This window comes from Sinocyclocheilus grahami, unplaced genomic scaffold, assembly GCF_001515645.1.
Source record: "Sinocyclocheilus grahami isolate Dianchi unplaced genomic scaffold, SAMN03320097.WGS_v1.1 scaffold10.1, whole genome shotgun sequence".
Lineage (NCBI taxonomy): Eukaryota > Metazoa > Chordata > Actinopteri > Cypriniformes > Cyprinidae > Sinocyclocheilus > Sinocyclocheilus grahami.
The window spans coordinates 4,208,276-4,224,462 of record NW_015505189.1 but is presented as its reverse complement, the minus strand read 5'-3'; the positions used below and the strand labels follow the sequence as shown (position 1 = coordinate 4,224,462).

The 16,187-nt window shown below is 37.4% G+C and overlaps 1 protein-coding gene across 3 annotated transcripts in view; it reads right to left on the bottom strand.

The window, feature by feature from the left end:
* Nucleotides 1-16,187, bottom strand: part of LOC107594068 (sodium/potassium-transporting ATPase subunit beta-1-interacting protein 3-like) — a 72,664-nt gene that overhangs the window by 33,970 nt on the left and 22,507 nt on the right. For 2 of the 3 annotated variants that reach the window (XM_016284029.1, XM_016284012.1), the window contains exon 2: nucleotides 4,676-4,813. In XM_016284029.1, coding sequence (XP_016139515.1) covers nucleotides 4,676-4,813 — 138 coding nt within the window. Of the gene's footprint in view, nucleotides 1-4,675; nucleotides 4,814-10,200; nucleotides 10,223-16,187 lie in introns of those variants that run through there. The other variant, XM_016284021.1, reaches the window with a different exon arrangement.

The window sequence follows — 16,187 nt, the reverse complement described above, 5'->3', positions numbered from 1 at the left end:
ATGACCCGAAAGCCACTTTGTTTGAAAGTGACTTCTGTGTGAGCTGTGCTTTAAACATCTTTACACTATTGGCAAAGGACAATGCATTTTCCCATCATGTCATTACAAACCTTTATGACTTGCTTGTGTTTTTTTTGTCCATACAATGAAAGAGGTCTAAAACAACTTTTGGACCCCATTGACTTTCATAGTATAGACAAAACATTTGTCCAAAATCTCTTCTTGTGCTAAATGATGACAGAATTTTCATATCACATCACATTTTTTTCAGTAAAACCATTCAGTACAGCACAGCAGCGTCTCTACTTCCTCCGCAAACTGAGAAGAGCCAGAGCCCCGGCCCCCATCATGTGCACCTTCTACAAAGGCACCATCGAGAGCATTCTGACGAGCTGCATCACTGTGTGGTATGGCGCCTGCAACGCGTCCTGCCGCAAGACACTTCAGCGCATAGTGAGAGCAGCTGAGAAGATCGTTGGTGCCTCTCTCCCCTCCCTCCAGGACATTTACAACACCCGTCTCACCCGCAAAGCCCTCTGCATTGCAGGTGATCCCACCCACCCGACACACAGCTTCTTCAGTCTGCTGCCATCAGGGAGGAGACTGCGGAGTCTCCAGGCCAGGGCCAGCAGACTGAAGGACAGCTTCATCCATCAGGCTGTCAGGAAGCTGAACTCCCTTCCGACCTTGCCCCTCCTCCCCTCTTTTGCCCCATGCACCACTGAACTCTGACCCTCTGATGGACTCTCCCACTCCCCCCTCCCAAATACATACACACACTGTCACTTTAATCAGTCTGAATAAGCTCTTTTGCACTACAATCATTATATCTGCACTGTTGTTTACTTCACTGGTTTGCACTCTATCTGCCATGCGCCTTGTGCTGCTTTATAAATTTTTTTACATTTTACCTTATTTGTATAATTGTATTTTATATTTAAATCTGTATTTATGTTCTACTGTTAGTGTTATCTGTATGCACCAAGGGTCTGAGAGTAACGCAATTTCAATTCTCTGTGTGTATGTGCTGTACATGTGGAAGAATTGACAATAAAGCAGACTTGACTTGACTTGACTTGACTATAGTATATATCAAAGTGAAGTGAAGTGTGGCCAAAGTATGGTTACCCATACTAGGAATTAGTGCTCTGCATTTAACCCATCCTAAGTGCACACACACCCAGAGCAGTGGGCAACCATTTATGCTGCAGCACCCAGGGAGCAGTTGGGGGTTCAGTGCCTTGCTCAAGGGCACCTCAGTCATGGTACTGAAGGTGGAAGAGAGCACTGGTTATTCACTCCCCCCACCTACAATTCCTGCCGAACCAGAGACTCAAACTCGCAACCTTTGGGTTACGAGTCCAACTCTCTAACCATTAGGCCACTACTTTACCACCTGATACCATTACTGTACCACTGAACTACCACACTGGAGCACTTTTATGCAAGACATGGCTGGCCATTAACTACCATCTAGAACAAGTTTGAACTCAAGCCGCTCGAGTAGCAGTAACATCAGAGCTGATGTATATGGGAGACAGAAGTCGAGCAGATGCTTGAAAACATCCGCAGTGAGCGTGTTTGGATTTAGAGCTCAGTCCTGAGCACCTTTCTTTTACACACTCTTATCTTTTATCTCCAGATTTGTATTTTTCTTTGTTCTGATTCAATCTTCTTTTTATAGTAGAACATCTCATTTGAACACCATGCCTTTTGTCTTCCTGGTCGTTTGTACTGTTGTTTACCACACACAATCATTTAGGATTTTTATAAGCCTATAAATCCCACTGAAATGCTAATCTGAATTAGCGCTCCAAACTGAGCCTGCTGGTATATACAAACTCCCGGAAACAGAAAAAGGTACGTGCATTCAATTTTGTCATTATCATGAAGCAGATAGTGCTCATGGGGAGTTTAAAGAGAATACAGAAGTGTATGCCGCACAAGAGTAAAAATGGATCTCAGGTTTCCTGTCAGTCCCTTACAGAAGACCAGCTTGAGATGACTTTATAGAGCAATTTCCTACAAAAGAGTTTTTCAAAACACCTTCCACTGGGATTTCCTCCACTGATATACAAAGATCAGAAGACTGTCTGAGGATTTTTCTATTTTTGATAGTTGAGTTTCACACAAAGTTTCAAATGGAGGAAAGTTGTGAAAGTTTACATGAGGCAAACTCCATCCACAGGAATTACACTGTTAACACATTACCGCAGATTCATCCACCCACCGAGAAAAGCAGTACCACCTCAAAGGACAACGTTACAGATCACATAATAAATGTTTAAACTACATAATTTATGTAAGAGCTTTAACAACAATACGAGCTTCGCATTTCTGCTCATAAGCACTTTGTTTCAATCACGCCATTGACTTCCATTGCACATTAGATAACTGCATTACATTTTTTTCTATAAATTGAAGGACAAGAAGTTGTATTTCACACAGAATGTTCATTTAAAGTTAAAACTGATTGTTTGACAGGATACTGTATCCATTTGTGACTAAGGCTTTAATACGTCTATCGCTCAGAAAATGAATGTCTTGAAGGGAAATGATGCACCTCAGACAGAATGATTCACACGTCAAATCACTATTATATGGTGACTGGTGTAATTTGAACCCATTGTGAAGCAGACGTGACACAAGCCTGAGCAATACTCCTCACCATTCCCAGGAGTCTCAGCACCGCAAGTCTTGTTTCCAGGCTCGTCCTTCTGCCTTTTCTCACGGCTTTGTTCTATTCCTGGCTTCTCAACTTTTTTGTCACTTTGATTAACTTGATATTTCTACTCACCATGTGAGAATTTTCTGTTTGAAATTAATTAGCATCACATTTTGGTGTAATCATATGTGTAAATCTAATGTATAATGAGCAGCTCAGTGTATTATTATAGAGATCAGTAAAAATAGTGGCTAATTAACTCATCCTCTCAGTTTTATATTTTACTATCTTTATATCAGTTTTAATGCGATCCAGAATGAAAATGCTCACAAATATCAGCAAAACACTAGCAAAATGCATAGCAAATAATGCATTGGAAGGGAATATTAACTTAGTATTTAGAGCATAATGAGCAATATACACTGTATCTTTTAATAGTTTAATAGTGGAAAACTATACATTGATGAAAGTTTCAAACAATAGTATTTTGCATTGATATTGCATGACTTCATGTTTCTCACAGTGTCTATCTTAGAATAAAAAAATAAAAATAACAACATTTAACCCCATTTTGTTTAAAAATGACTTGACGTCTGTCAGTCTGATTAAATAAGAAATCAAAATAGATATTTGACTGTGCGCTGATGTTACTTCTAGCTTATTTGTCATGCATACATTCTTCTACACAATATACACATTTTGGCAAACTTAGTAGGCCGTCTCATTTTTTTCAAAGCATGCAGAAAATTTGCATACTGTGCACAGTATGCTATATTCAGATATGAATTATAAATTATAATGTAGCAATAAGAAGAATAGAATGTTATGCTATTTCAAACATAGCCATGGATTCACTGAGCTATGATGTAAACTGAAGACTATTGGTTATCAAAAAAAATTCTGTATGAATATTAAAACTCCAAAAATAGCTTGCTTCCCGTCTCATCAACTGAACTAAAGGCTTGATAATCCTGTTGAACTTGAAGTGAAGCTGCATCATGGACTGACCCAGTGAGGAACTGAAGGGAGCTGGACTCTAATAATTTAATTCAAGATAATTAGATGGAGATTTAGGGGATTAAAATGCCATAGAATGTGTCAAAGTATAAGGCTAGTCCAGTGTCTGCAGTGCTGCGAGTCCATTATCAGCTAGGGGCTGAGTTCAATTCTGCTTCAGAGGCCTGCTGTCTTTCATCAACAGTAAGCAGATTTGCATGTGTCACAAACACTATTTGCGTATAAGCATTTCTAAAACAGTTTGTCATAAAGGAACAGATCCAAATTGACACTGATATTAAACAGATTTTTAGCTAGCAAAGCCTGTCAAGAACATGTCCGGGTCATATTTCAAAATGAACAGAATGAAAAATAACATGATTTTTGTTGTTGTTGTTTTGCATTTTGTGATTATTTTATGACGATTCCTATAATCTTAACTATTGTTTTCATTATTGTAATGCATTTAATTCATGCTTATTTATTTTATTCACATTATATGATTTATTGTAATGTATGGAAGCCTGTTTCTGCCACAGAATTGAAAAATAAAAAGCTGGTAATTGCGACTTATCTCACATTATATTTTTTTTCCCACCACAGAATAAAAAACGGTAAATGCGATTTTTTATCTCACAATTCAGACATTTTTCCTTTTAATTGTGAGTTTATATCTCACAGTTATAAACTCGTAATTTGCAACATTTTACAATTCTTCTTTTGTTCAGAATTGCGAGAAAAAAGTCTGAATTGAGAGATATAACCAAACGATTGTAAGAAAAAGTCAAAATTGTGAGAAGAAAGTCGCTTTTTTTATTCCATGGCAGAAACAAGCTTCCATAGCAATGAGATGACAATCTAATGAGAATGACAACTGAGAAGAATCAAAACTGAAAACAAATCCAAAAGTAAAATATCCAAACTTTAATTTTGGTGATTAAAATATGACCTGAACAGTTTTTTGTGAGATTTACAAGGTCATCATAGTAAAGATAAATTAAAAGCAGCACTTACCGCCACAATATAGCGAGGTCTGTATTGAATGGTGCCAAAAAGACCCAGGATAACAACCAGGATGTGGAAGAAGTTTGCAAGGATAGGAGCCCACTGGTAGCCCAAGAAATCAAACACCTGCCTCTCTAATGCCACCATCTGAGAGAGAGAAAGAGTTGAGAGGACATATATTTAGATGAGTGATTCAGATGAGGAATGATCTGGAATAAAAGTTTAAAGCATGCTGTGACAACTAATTTGCATGATCATTTCTCCTTTTAGACTTTGATGATTTTGATAGGACTATCAAAGGATTTTTGACACAAGAGACTTTTTTATGTGTCAAACTCTTAAACTGCAAAATACTTTTTGCAGGAACTATAGAACAACAGACCATCTCAGTAATGATTCTTTCAAATTCAGATGATCTGTGAGATAATCAAACGCGACATCAAACACCTTTCAAAACTTCAACAGAACATAATCCTTATTGCCACACATTTGGAGCCAGTGGAAAATGCCTGATCTATTGAATAAATGGCATATGTACAATTATATCTGCATCATACAAGCTTTTTAAACTACACTAGTTGTGGTGCCAGAGTTATTTAGCAACAGGCAACCAATCATACACTTCCTATACACTATAGTCAGGTTAGATGCCATATTGAATTTAATGTTGATGAAAATGAGGCAGTGAGGGATAGATGTACAGTCTTTACAATGGCACACACTGTATAAAGGTCCTAGATCACGAAATTTTCAAAACTGTTTTATGGGGTTTTTGGCAACTTTTGGCAACATTTCTTTTTCTGAAAGATGTTTCCTCGGTTAAACAATTGGTATGCTTGTTAAACAACCATACTATCCATTCAACACACTGTACTTCAATTCCTCTTAGCCTGGTTTTCATTCCTGTCAAATATTAAATGACACACACACACATTGTGCATTTCTTTTAGCATCTAAACATCAAACATGACAGAAATTGCATTGACTTACACTTAACAACTGCTTCCCTGAATATAGTTGATTATAGGTTATAAAAAACACAAACATGACCATTAGAGAACATTCTGATAATGTTAATCACATAAAAACCTTGGTGTGATGAGACATTTCCACACATGGACAAGCAGTTATTAAAACATTTGTGCTTGTCATGTGCTGCGCTTGTCCAAGTAACATTATTAAACTTTCAAATATGCAAATAAGTATATTAATGCAAAGATAACAAATATACAGTGTGAAATTTCATCATAAAAGTGGTTCAGAAGAGAGATTTTGTCTTTTAAAAAAAATCTGAAATACCATGTTTTTGCATTATTTACTATTTCCTAAGAGAAGTCTCTCCAAACGCACTTTACATGATTTCCTCCGAATGAGAAAAAACACTTGTTTTATCATCAAGCATTTCAAAGTGGCTCTTAAAACTCCTCACACATCAAAGAACTGGTTTTTATCATTATAGCATGCATTTGCTCAGGAGTGTATCGACACTGTCTGCTAATACGTGGAACACAAGGATGGCGAGTTGCCGACATGTCCCCACGTCCCGCCGCCCTCTCCTGTGAGGCTCGCTGTAAAGAGCTGTTTAATGAGAATTCAGTGAGAGTGTGACTGCATGCTGTGAGATGATGAAAGAGGAAAAGACATGGAAACATGCACCGCTTGCAAAATTAAATAATAAGGCAATGAAATGGAAACATTAATGTCGGTCTAATTAATTTAATCCCACCGGTCACAATAGTGACAGTAAAGAAGGTTTTCATTTATAAAGCTCTAAAAATGCTACTGACTGGTGTTTTAGTGCATTTCCTGCAAATATGTAAAAAAAATATAGAGTCTCAATTAAATATGTGAAGTGTCACATGGTTAGTGCAAATTGTCACATGACCAGAGCAGTTTTCATGTTTGCACCATGAAAAGCGCTAAAACAAAAGGCTAGTAAAGTACTGAAAAGATATGACAAAGATTTTTGGTACATGTTATCCTTAATGTGTCTAGCATTAATATATGAATTCACAATAATTCTTTAAGGTGTACTGTGTGAAGATACAGCAAGCTGTCTAATAACCAATCATGATGTGCCAAGTTTATGAAATATGTGAAAATGTAAATAGACCTACAGCTAACAGTAAGATTTAAATTTCAGTCTGTTCCTCAAACAAAACTGCTGTCTGATATCACAAGACTTACACAGTACACAATACTTACACAGAATACACAGTGCACAAGTTGTATGGACTATTTTATGATAATTTTTGACACTTTTGGTCACTGTCTGCTTTTATTGTATGGAAAACGCAGCATGAACATTCTTCAAAATATCTCATTCTGTGTTCTACACACCAGTAAAGGTTTTATAAAAAATAAAGTTTCCTTATTGGCACCAATTGTTCCAACTAAAGGTTCTGTATAGTGGAAAAAGTTTCTTTAGATTAATAAAACTCTTCACACTAACAAAGATTGGTTAATTTAAGAAATGTGCTTTGGGGAACCAAATATGGTTCTTCTATGGCATCACTGCTAAAAAAAACTTTATTTGTAAGAGTGTAGAGAAGAAAGTCAGTCACACAGATGTGAAACAACATGAGAGTGAGCAAATAGTGACAGAATACTCATTTTTATGAATTACCACTGAAGGAAACCACTGCATTGAAACCACACGAAACGTCTCGGTTACGTATGTAACCCTCGTTCCCTGAAGGAGGGAACGGAGACGTCACGTCGGAGGACCGACGAAATTGGGATCTCGCTTAGAGGGACCAATCTACTTCGAGTGTAAACTAAACGAGCCAATGCACATTGGCATGCGATTATTGCATCCAGCTGCTGCTGATCACAGCGTGAGTATAAGTAGGCAGCAGGTGCAGCGCATATTCAGGTTTTCGCTGAGGAGCCGAGCCGGCCAACACAAAGTCAATCAGTAAAATTTAAAAAATATATATATAATAATTATTCAGCCAAAGTGGCACAGAATTATCAAAACCGACATTGTGTCCTGAGACGCCATCCAAAGTAAGTAATTTAATAAATAAACCTGAAAGCTTGGATTGTGCACTTAGAAACTAGTCCTCTTCTATTTACATCCTGTCTGTCCTGCTGACATTTCAGAGCTAAATGCCAGGAAACAGCATCCCACCTGAAAAAGACCAGCGCCATATATGAGCACGAGTGCCAGGGGATTGTGGGACTGTGGGCACATCACAGACTTGGCAGACACAATTAAGCATCTGCCATGATGGCTTGATCAGAGCTGCGACTGAAAGGGAATGTTTGTTACCAACACAAAGTCAATCAGTAAAATTTAAAAAAAATATATATAATAATTATTCAGCCAAAGTGGCACAGAATTATCAAAACCAACATTGTGTCCTGAGACGCCATCCAAAGTAAGTAATTTAATAAATAAACCTGAAAGCTTGGATTGTGCACTTAGAAACTAGTCCTCTTCTATTTACATCCTGTCTGTCCTGATGACATTTCAGAGCTAAATGCCAGGAAACAGCATCCCACCTGAAAAAGACCAGTGCCATATATGAGCACGAGTGCCAGGGGATTGTGGGACTGTGGGCACATCACAGACTTGGCAGACACAATTAAGCATCTGCCATGATGGCTTGATCAGAGCTGAACATCTTGGACAATGTGTGGAGCAGACAGCAGGAGCAGATCACACACACACACACACTCACAGAGAGAGAAAGAGCGAGAGAGAGAGAGGTGTGGTGGGGGTGGGTTGTGACAAAAAAGAAAAGGAGTGGGTGATGGATGAGGAGAGAATGAGTACGGATGAGAGTGGAAGAAAGGATACAATGAGGAAGATGAAGTGATGGGGAAACAGACGGGTGGGACGTCACTGAAAACAAGCGACAAATGACAGAGAGAGGGAGAGAGAGAATAAAGAAGAGGAGCTGTGAGACTGACAGATAAAACACAAGTCGGTCTCATTCGAATCAGTGACTGGGAAAGTGATGCCTTCCAAGTCAAAAATATGGACGCACGAGTTGAAGTACTGTATGAAAATAGAGAAATAATACTTGCATAGACTGTAAATAAATAAACAAATGAAGTAAATATTGGAAGTTTATTGGAGAATGTTTTACGAGAAAATATTATTTCAGTTTTTCTACTTGAAAATTTCATATTCAGAATGTTTCTTGACATTTCTTTGTAATTATTTGTGAAATTTACTGGCAATTCCAGTTACTTGCCAACTTTTATTCTCTCTGTAGTATTGTTGTTGCCGCCGCCACCATGTCGTGAAGACGCTGTGTTTCGTTGTGAAAGTGAAACGACTTTGTTTGGCCTTCCAAGCTAGGGCCACTGAGATTTTCTCTTTTTGCATTTTAATAGTCAAATGGTGTGGCAAAATAACTTAAGTACAAACATGCCATATACTCTCTCAATTAATATGTCCATAAAAGCATGTGGTCCACGAGTTGAAGTACTGTATGAAAATAGAGAAATAATACTTGCATAGACTGTAAATAAATAAACAAATGAAGTAAATATTGGAAGTTTATTGGAGAATGTTTTACGAAAAAATATTATTTCAGTTTTTCTACTTGAAAATTTCATATTCAGAATGTTTCTTGACATTTCTTTGTAATTATTTGTGAAATTTACTGGCAATTCCAGTTACTTGCCAACTTTTATTCTCGCTGTAGTATTGTTGTTGCCGCCGCCACCATGTCGTGAAGACGCTGTGTTTCGTTGTGAAAGTGAAACGACTTTGTTTGGCCTTCCAAGCTAGGGCCACTGAGATTTTCTCTTTTTGCATTTTAATAGTCAAATGGTGTGGCAAAATAACTTAAGTACAAACATGCCATATACTCTCTCAATTAATATGTCCATAAAAGCATGTGGTCATAATATAATGTAATGTAACAATATAATTTAATAACTAAAATGCCATTTAAAAAGTTTTAAAAGGAGCGCATCACACCACAGTACATTTCCATCCATTTGTACATCAAAGTAATATTTTAAGTCAATTTAATTTGTCTTTAATTAAACAAACTGTCTTGGGAGGATTATTTTTAGCATTTTAGTATAGTAACAAAAAAAAAAGAAAATTTGAGTGGAAATGTGTAATTGCACAAAAAGTCCCAAGAAAAGTCTTCATTTTCTTTATGCCAAACACAATTATTTTTCCCCCATTTGTTTCGGAGGTGAAATATGTTATGTCTATGTTTGATTTGTCTGAAATAAGCCAAGTGTAGTCAGCATAACACAAAAACATGTATTCACTGATTTGTCTTGTTCCATTATAAGAATAGGTTCAGTCACACAGTATGAATATTTCACCAGTCACCTCATATTTCCATCATTACAGCATTATCAAGCTGCTTCTGGGTCAGCTCCACGTTTTAGCACATACTTTATGTATTTGGAAAAAACCCTGAACAGTCTAACAGTGTAATTCTAAGCCCTTCAAGTACACAAAGTTACAAAAGGCCCAGCACCACTGGTTGCTACAGTTGTTACATTTTGCAGAAGAGGAACATGTATTAAGAAAGCGATTAAAAACCCTATCTTACCAATCCAATTTTCATTTCATGTTGACTAGGTTCCACTACTGCACATTTAGCACGCCAGTGAGAAACTTGAAATACTGACCACAATCCAAATGTAACATTCACAAGCTAATGGCGTCCAAGTTTCCCGCCAGAGAAAGAGAAATCAAATCAACTCTAACGACACACAGGAGGATAACACAACCAGACAACTGATAGCTTTAGTAACCATTTGAGAAACCAAAATTGGGAAAGACTGTTATTGGTGAGTGCTGGAATTAGGCTAATCAGGAATTTGGCAGGTGGTGAGATTGTGCTCGGGGAGTTTTGGAACGGCTTCAGTGCTGGAGTGTGATTTCTATCCAGGCTGTTGAGAAGAGTGTTGGGTTGGGTTTTGGGGTCGTCCCGGACTATGAACAGATTAATAGGAGAAAATGTGGTCAGGTCAGCTGGGGATGAGGGTACAGATCTCAAACTAATTGAGAAGTCAGACTGGAGAGCCTCAGGCAGGGGGTTTTGACTTCACTGCACTACAAAATCCAGAAAAGAAGCTCTTAATGCAGCTGATGGTGAGTCCATAGGTTTAAAAGATAAATAAGATTATTACCCAGTTTTGTATTGTTTCAGTGTTGGTAGTATATGTAAATAAACAATGTGTACTCTTTCTCTGTGTTATCTGCACCCAGATCTATCCATATATTTATTAGGAAAAACGTCCGCTGGATGACACAAAACACAATTTTTTTTGTCATCAGTTGAAATTTTGGACTGTTTTGCTAAAACTACAGATCAAACTTCTGCATGATTAATTCCGCCCACGGACAGTCAGATTAACGGAGGGCCAAAATCAGAAGTGCATAATTGTTGTTGAAGTTTTTGGCAAAAGGGAAGCCACAGCCCTTCTCAGTGGGCACACATTTTACATTGTTCTCACTGTACTGACTTTAATAGCTAAATAGAAATCTCCAGAAAATGTGAAAGCAATAGAAGCGGATAGATAGCATGTTTAATGTTTCACACATGCAGCAAACACCTAATGATGAAGGAGAACACACTCTCTCTCTCTCTCCTTGACTTGTGGGACTCATTAGCACATGCAGGAATGGCCGAATGCTTTTAGAGGCTGAAAGATGAAGCAGAGGTTCCTGGCAAAGTATTCTGATCTCCATCATATCAGATTCACTCCCGCTCCTTAAACCAGCCATTTCCCCTAGATTAGCTTCAGCTAGCCCACAAATCAACTTGTGTAATGCACATTTTTTGTCCCTGATCGATTACCATGAGGCCATGCTCCACTGCGGTAATCATCTGTTTAAATTGGAGCTAATCCCATAAAGTGTGTGTGTAATCCTTCAAATAATTCGGAGATGATGTTATGGGTGTCACCGGGGGTGAAGCTGGGAATAAAGTTCAATAAGAGAAGGAAAGAAGTTTTCCATTTCTCTAAATCCTAAGTAACAATCAAAAGGGCTTTTGTTCATCGCTAATAAATCCGCACAGCTGCTTAGTAAACACTGGGGGGAAATCATTTTATATAACATTTTATATAGGCTTACTTTGTGACACAGTATGCAATATGCAACAAACATCTGAACTGTAGTATGCTATATACAGAGGGTATAGAAAATAATCACTCCCTTTAAAATAATCACATTTTGTTGCTTTGCAGTCTGAAATGAAGACGGACACAGTTTTTGTTTTATCCTGCTGTATTTACTCAGTGCAAGTGAAAGATGTAACACCAACGTGTCAGAAAAAAATTAAACAATAAAAAAAAACAGATTCACTGAGTTGGAAAACAGATCCCCCCCCCACTCCTAAAAATGACTTGTAAACTCAATCAGGTGTAGCTGATCACCTTCTCAACGGCAAACAAAGACATTTGACTTTCAACTGTGATCAGCTGTGCTCATTTTGATCAGCTCAGCATGAAAAGAGCTTTCCTGGAGAATTTCAGCCCTTGGTAGTGCAACTGAAGCAAACAATCAACTATGGGTGGCAAGGAACTGTCAAAAGATCTCCGGGATAAAAAAAAAATGCAATGGTTTTATCAATGCCTAGAAGCACAATGAAGTCTATTATTAAGAAGTGGAAGGTATTTGGTAAAACACAGACCTTCCCTGGATCAGGACGTCGCTCCAAACTGGATGAAAGAGCCAGAGGAAACTGGTCAGAGAGGTGACTAAGAGGCCAACAGCTACTCTGAAGCAGCTGCAGGAATTTCTGACAAAGAGTGGTCCTTGTGTGCATGTGACAACAATATCACAAATTCTCCACAAATGTGGCTTGTTCGGGAGGGTTGCAAGAAAAAAACCACCCCATAAGAAAGGCCACATGCGCAACTGTGCTTTGCCAAAACTCACCTTCAAGATTCTGAGGCAGATGAGACTAAAACTATTATTATTTGTTGAATTAAATATAATTAATTATTGAATTATTTGACCTCAACACCGATCGATATGTCTGGTGGAAATCCAATACAGCTCAGCATCCAAATAACAGCATTCCTCCAGTAAAGCATGGAGGTGGTGATATCCTGTTATGGGGTGTTTCTCTGCAGCAGGGACTGGATCACTTGTCAGGATAGAAGGAAAAATGGATGGGAAAATACTATCAAATTCTTGAGGAAAATCTGCTGCCCTCTGCCAGAAAGTTGTCAATAGGAAGAAGGTTTACCTTCCAACATGACAATTACCCAAAACACACAGCAAAACTAAGCACACAGTGGTTGAAGAAGAAAAAGGTGAATGTCCTTGCATGGCCTAGTCAGAGTAAATAGAGGTGGATAAAACAAAAACTGTGTCCGTCTTCATTTCAGGCTGCAAAGCAACAAAACGTAATTATTTTAAAGGGAGGTGATTCTTTTCTATACCCACTGCTCTTCTCTCTCTACACAAATGACTGCACCTCTAAAGACCCCTCAGTCAAGCTCCTGAAGTTCAAGAACAGTTTTTTCCCACAGGCTATACTCCGTCTTAACAATTAAGCTTTCATAATTATACATCGTCCATCACAACTAACATAGTATATTTATATTAAACTGCACACTTTGTAAATAACATATCTATCTGCACACTAATAAACATATCTGTACATTTACCTAAACAATTAAAATGTTCCTATACTTCTATTCTGTATATAGCACATTATTCAAATTTTCTTTTTTTTTTTATTATATTAGTTTTATATTACATCCCTACTGTGTTATTCCTATGTATGTCTACACTATCATGCATGTCTGCACTATGTTTGTACTTTCTTCTACACTGGAAGCTCCTGTCGTCAAGTCAAATTCCTTGTGTGTGTAAACATACTTGGTAATAAAGCTCTTCTGATTCTGATTCTGAAATCATATACAATACCGTTCAAAACTTTGGGGTCAGTTTTGAAGAAATTAATACTTTTATACAAGGATGGATTCAATTGATCAAAGGTGACAGTAAAGACATTTATAATGTAACAAAAGATTTCTATTTCAAATAAATGCTGTTCTTTTGAACTTTCTATTCATCAAAGAATCCTGAAAACAAAATGAATGACAGTTTCCACAACAGTATTAACCAGCACAACTGTTTTCAATATTGATAATAAGAAATGTTTCCTGAGCAGTAAATCAGCATATTAGAATGATTTCTGAAGGATCATGTGACACTGAAAATTCATCTTTACATCACAGGAATAAGTTACATTTTAAAATATATTAAAACGGACAACATTTACTTTAAATTGCAATAATATTTTTACTGTATTTTTGATCAAATAAATGCAGCCTTGGTGAAAATAAACTTTTTAAAAATACATTTAAAAACCTGATAATGATTCCAAACTTTTGAATTGTAATGTATATTCCATTATTTTCAATCCAAATGTGTGTCCAAACAACTTTTTGACATTGTGATCTAACAATCACATATTGCTTTCATTTCATTTGATGCAGCCCAAATGGATATCAAACAGATTTCATTGTGAAAATAGCAAGAGAAGTATACTATTCCTAATCGAAGCTATACAGAGCTTGGCGCATACCACCCTCTGTGTTTCTGAATGATAGTGAGGGTGTGATTTCCGCTACGTGACTCGTGACGGCATCCATCTCTCCATCCTTCCTGACCCACATCAGAGAGATCAGCTAAACCCTAGGGGAGGTCACCTATTTTTCTGCCCCATTCTTCCTACTGATAAAGAGGTGGCTGTTTTCCATCTTTGATAACAATCCTGCTGTACAAACATCACTCAGACCCAGATGAAAGCAGAACATCTGAACAATAGTTTTTCCATGACCTTCTATTTTGCAGTTTTTTAAAACTTTCCCCTAGCTGGAAATCTACTCCATGAAGTCATTTCTACCTTAGTCACAGCCTCAGACCGCACACAGTCCAACTGATGCATATTGCACACAAAAATAGCAAGAGCTGGCTGAAATCACCAGCTCCAATCTGATTGGCTAGTTTTACACGCGTTGAAGAGCACCAGAGTCAGAAAACGAAATAAGCTTAGCACAAAAATGCTTTAAAAAGAGAAAAAGGTCCCTGAATTGAGGGGGCAAAAAAAAAAATCCCTGTATTGAATTTGTAACATCTGATACATTTTGTTATGAGTTTCTTTCTTCTGCTGAACACACACACACACACACACACACACAAATAGATATTTGAAGAATGTTGGTAACCAAACAGTTGCTGGTCCTCATTGACGTCTATAGTATGGAATAAATAGTAAGTAAATGGGGACCAGAAACTGGTTACCAACATTCTTCTGTGTTCAGCAAATGAAAGAAACTCACACAGGTTTAAAACAATATGAAGATTAAATGATGACATAATTTTCATTTTTGGATGAACTATCCCTTTAACAGCAGTAGCGATCAGCTTTGGTTTTTCATATCACAAATGACAATCAGATGCTTTCAAAAAGCCAGAAGCATCTGAACAGTGAGTACTTCCATTTTAATATTGCTGTTCTGAACTGGATCTGTGGGAATTACTTCAGACGCAAAGAAAAATGACAAATTAAATTTTTATTTCACAGACTTTGATAACACTGGAAAAAAATATTGTAATACATTTCCTTTGAAGCTAAATGTTACAATAGCATTTTTTTCAAGCCACAGCAAAACTGCAACAGCTGCCAGGATGTTTTTCATCAAAGTGAGTTATAATTAAATCCCTGTGGCGTTCATCATTGTAAAATTCATCATAATTCATCTTTATTTGCAGTAATTAACTGCTCTAATCACAGTCAGCTGTCCAGTTGATAAAGCCGTTAATTAGAACATCACAATGTGTGATTACAGCCTGTACAACATGTCAGCAGCTTTCAGCCAGTGAATTCTGTTCAGACCTGTGAACTCTAAGCCAAAGAACATTAATGACATACTGGCAAACATCTCTGCACTGAGGCGTTTTGCATACAAAAGACTAACACATACGATCAGCAACAGAAACATAGTGGGGGCTTGTTTATTGCTGTTAGTAAAGCCATCTATCCATGATGTGCATTGCATATACAAACACGTTCTCTCCCTCTCAAGCCCAAACACATGGAGGATTTACACTGTTCAGTGATCTCAGGGTCAGCAGGAAATCAATGAAGAACTGAAAAAGCTGGAATGATAATGGACGTGCATCTGGAGGCCTGGAGATGTCCACAGGCTGTTTAGTTTCACATAACCAGACCTTTGACTATCAGCATAAGGTCTGGTCCACATTACAGACAAGACCTGTCCATTTATATAGGAAGAGACAATCTGACATGCAAAGGTACATTCATAGTTATCAAATTATAACTATACCGGCATCCACATCAAGGGACAATAATATTCTGTTTATTATAAGCACACTGCAGTTTTGTCATTTGTTGATTTAAATGCTTGAGCTCATTAAAGTCATGTGGATTCTAATTGGCTGTCATGGTTTTTATCATTCATCAGCTGGAAAAAAAATAATTCTGAAAGTGATTCCAATTAAATTGTTTCTCTGTGTCGTTATTGTTATGGTTGTGGTGTGAACTTC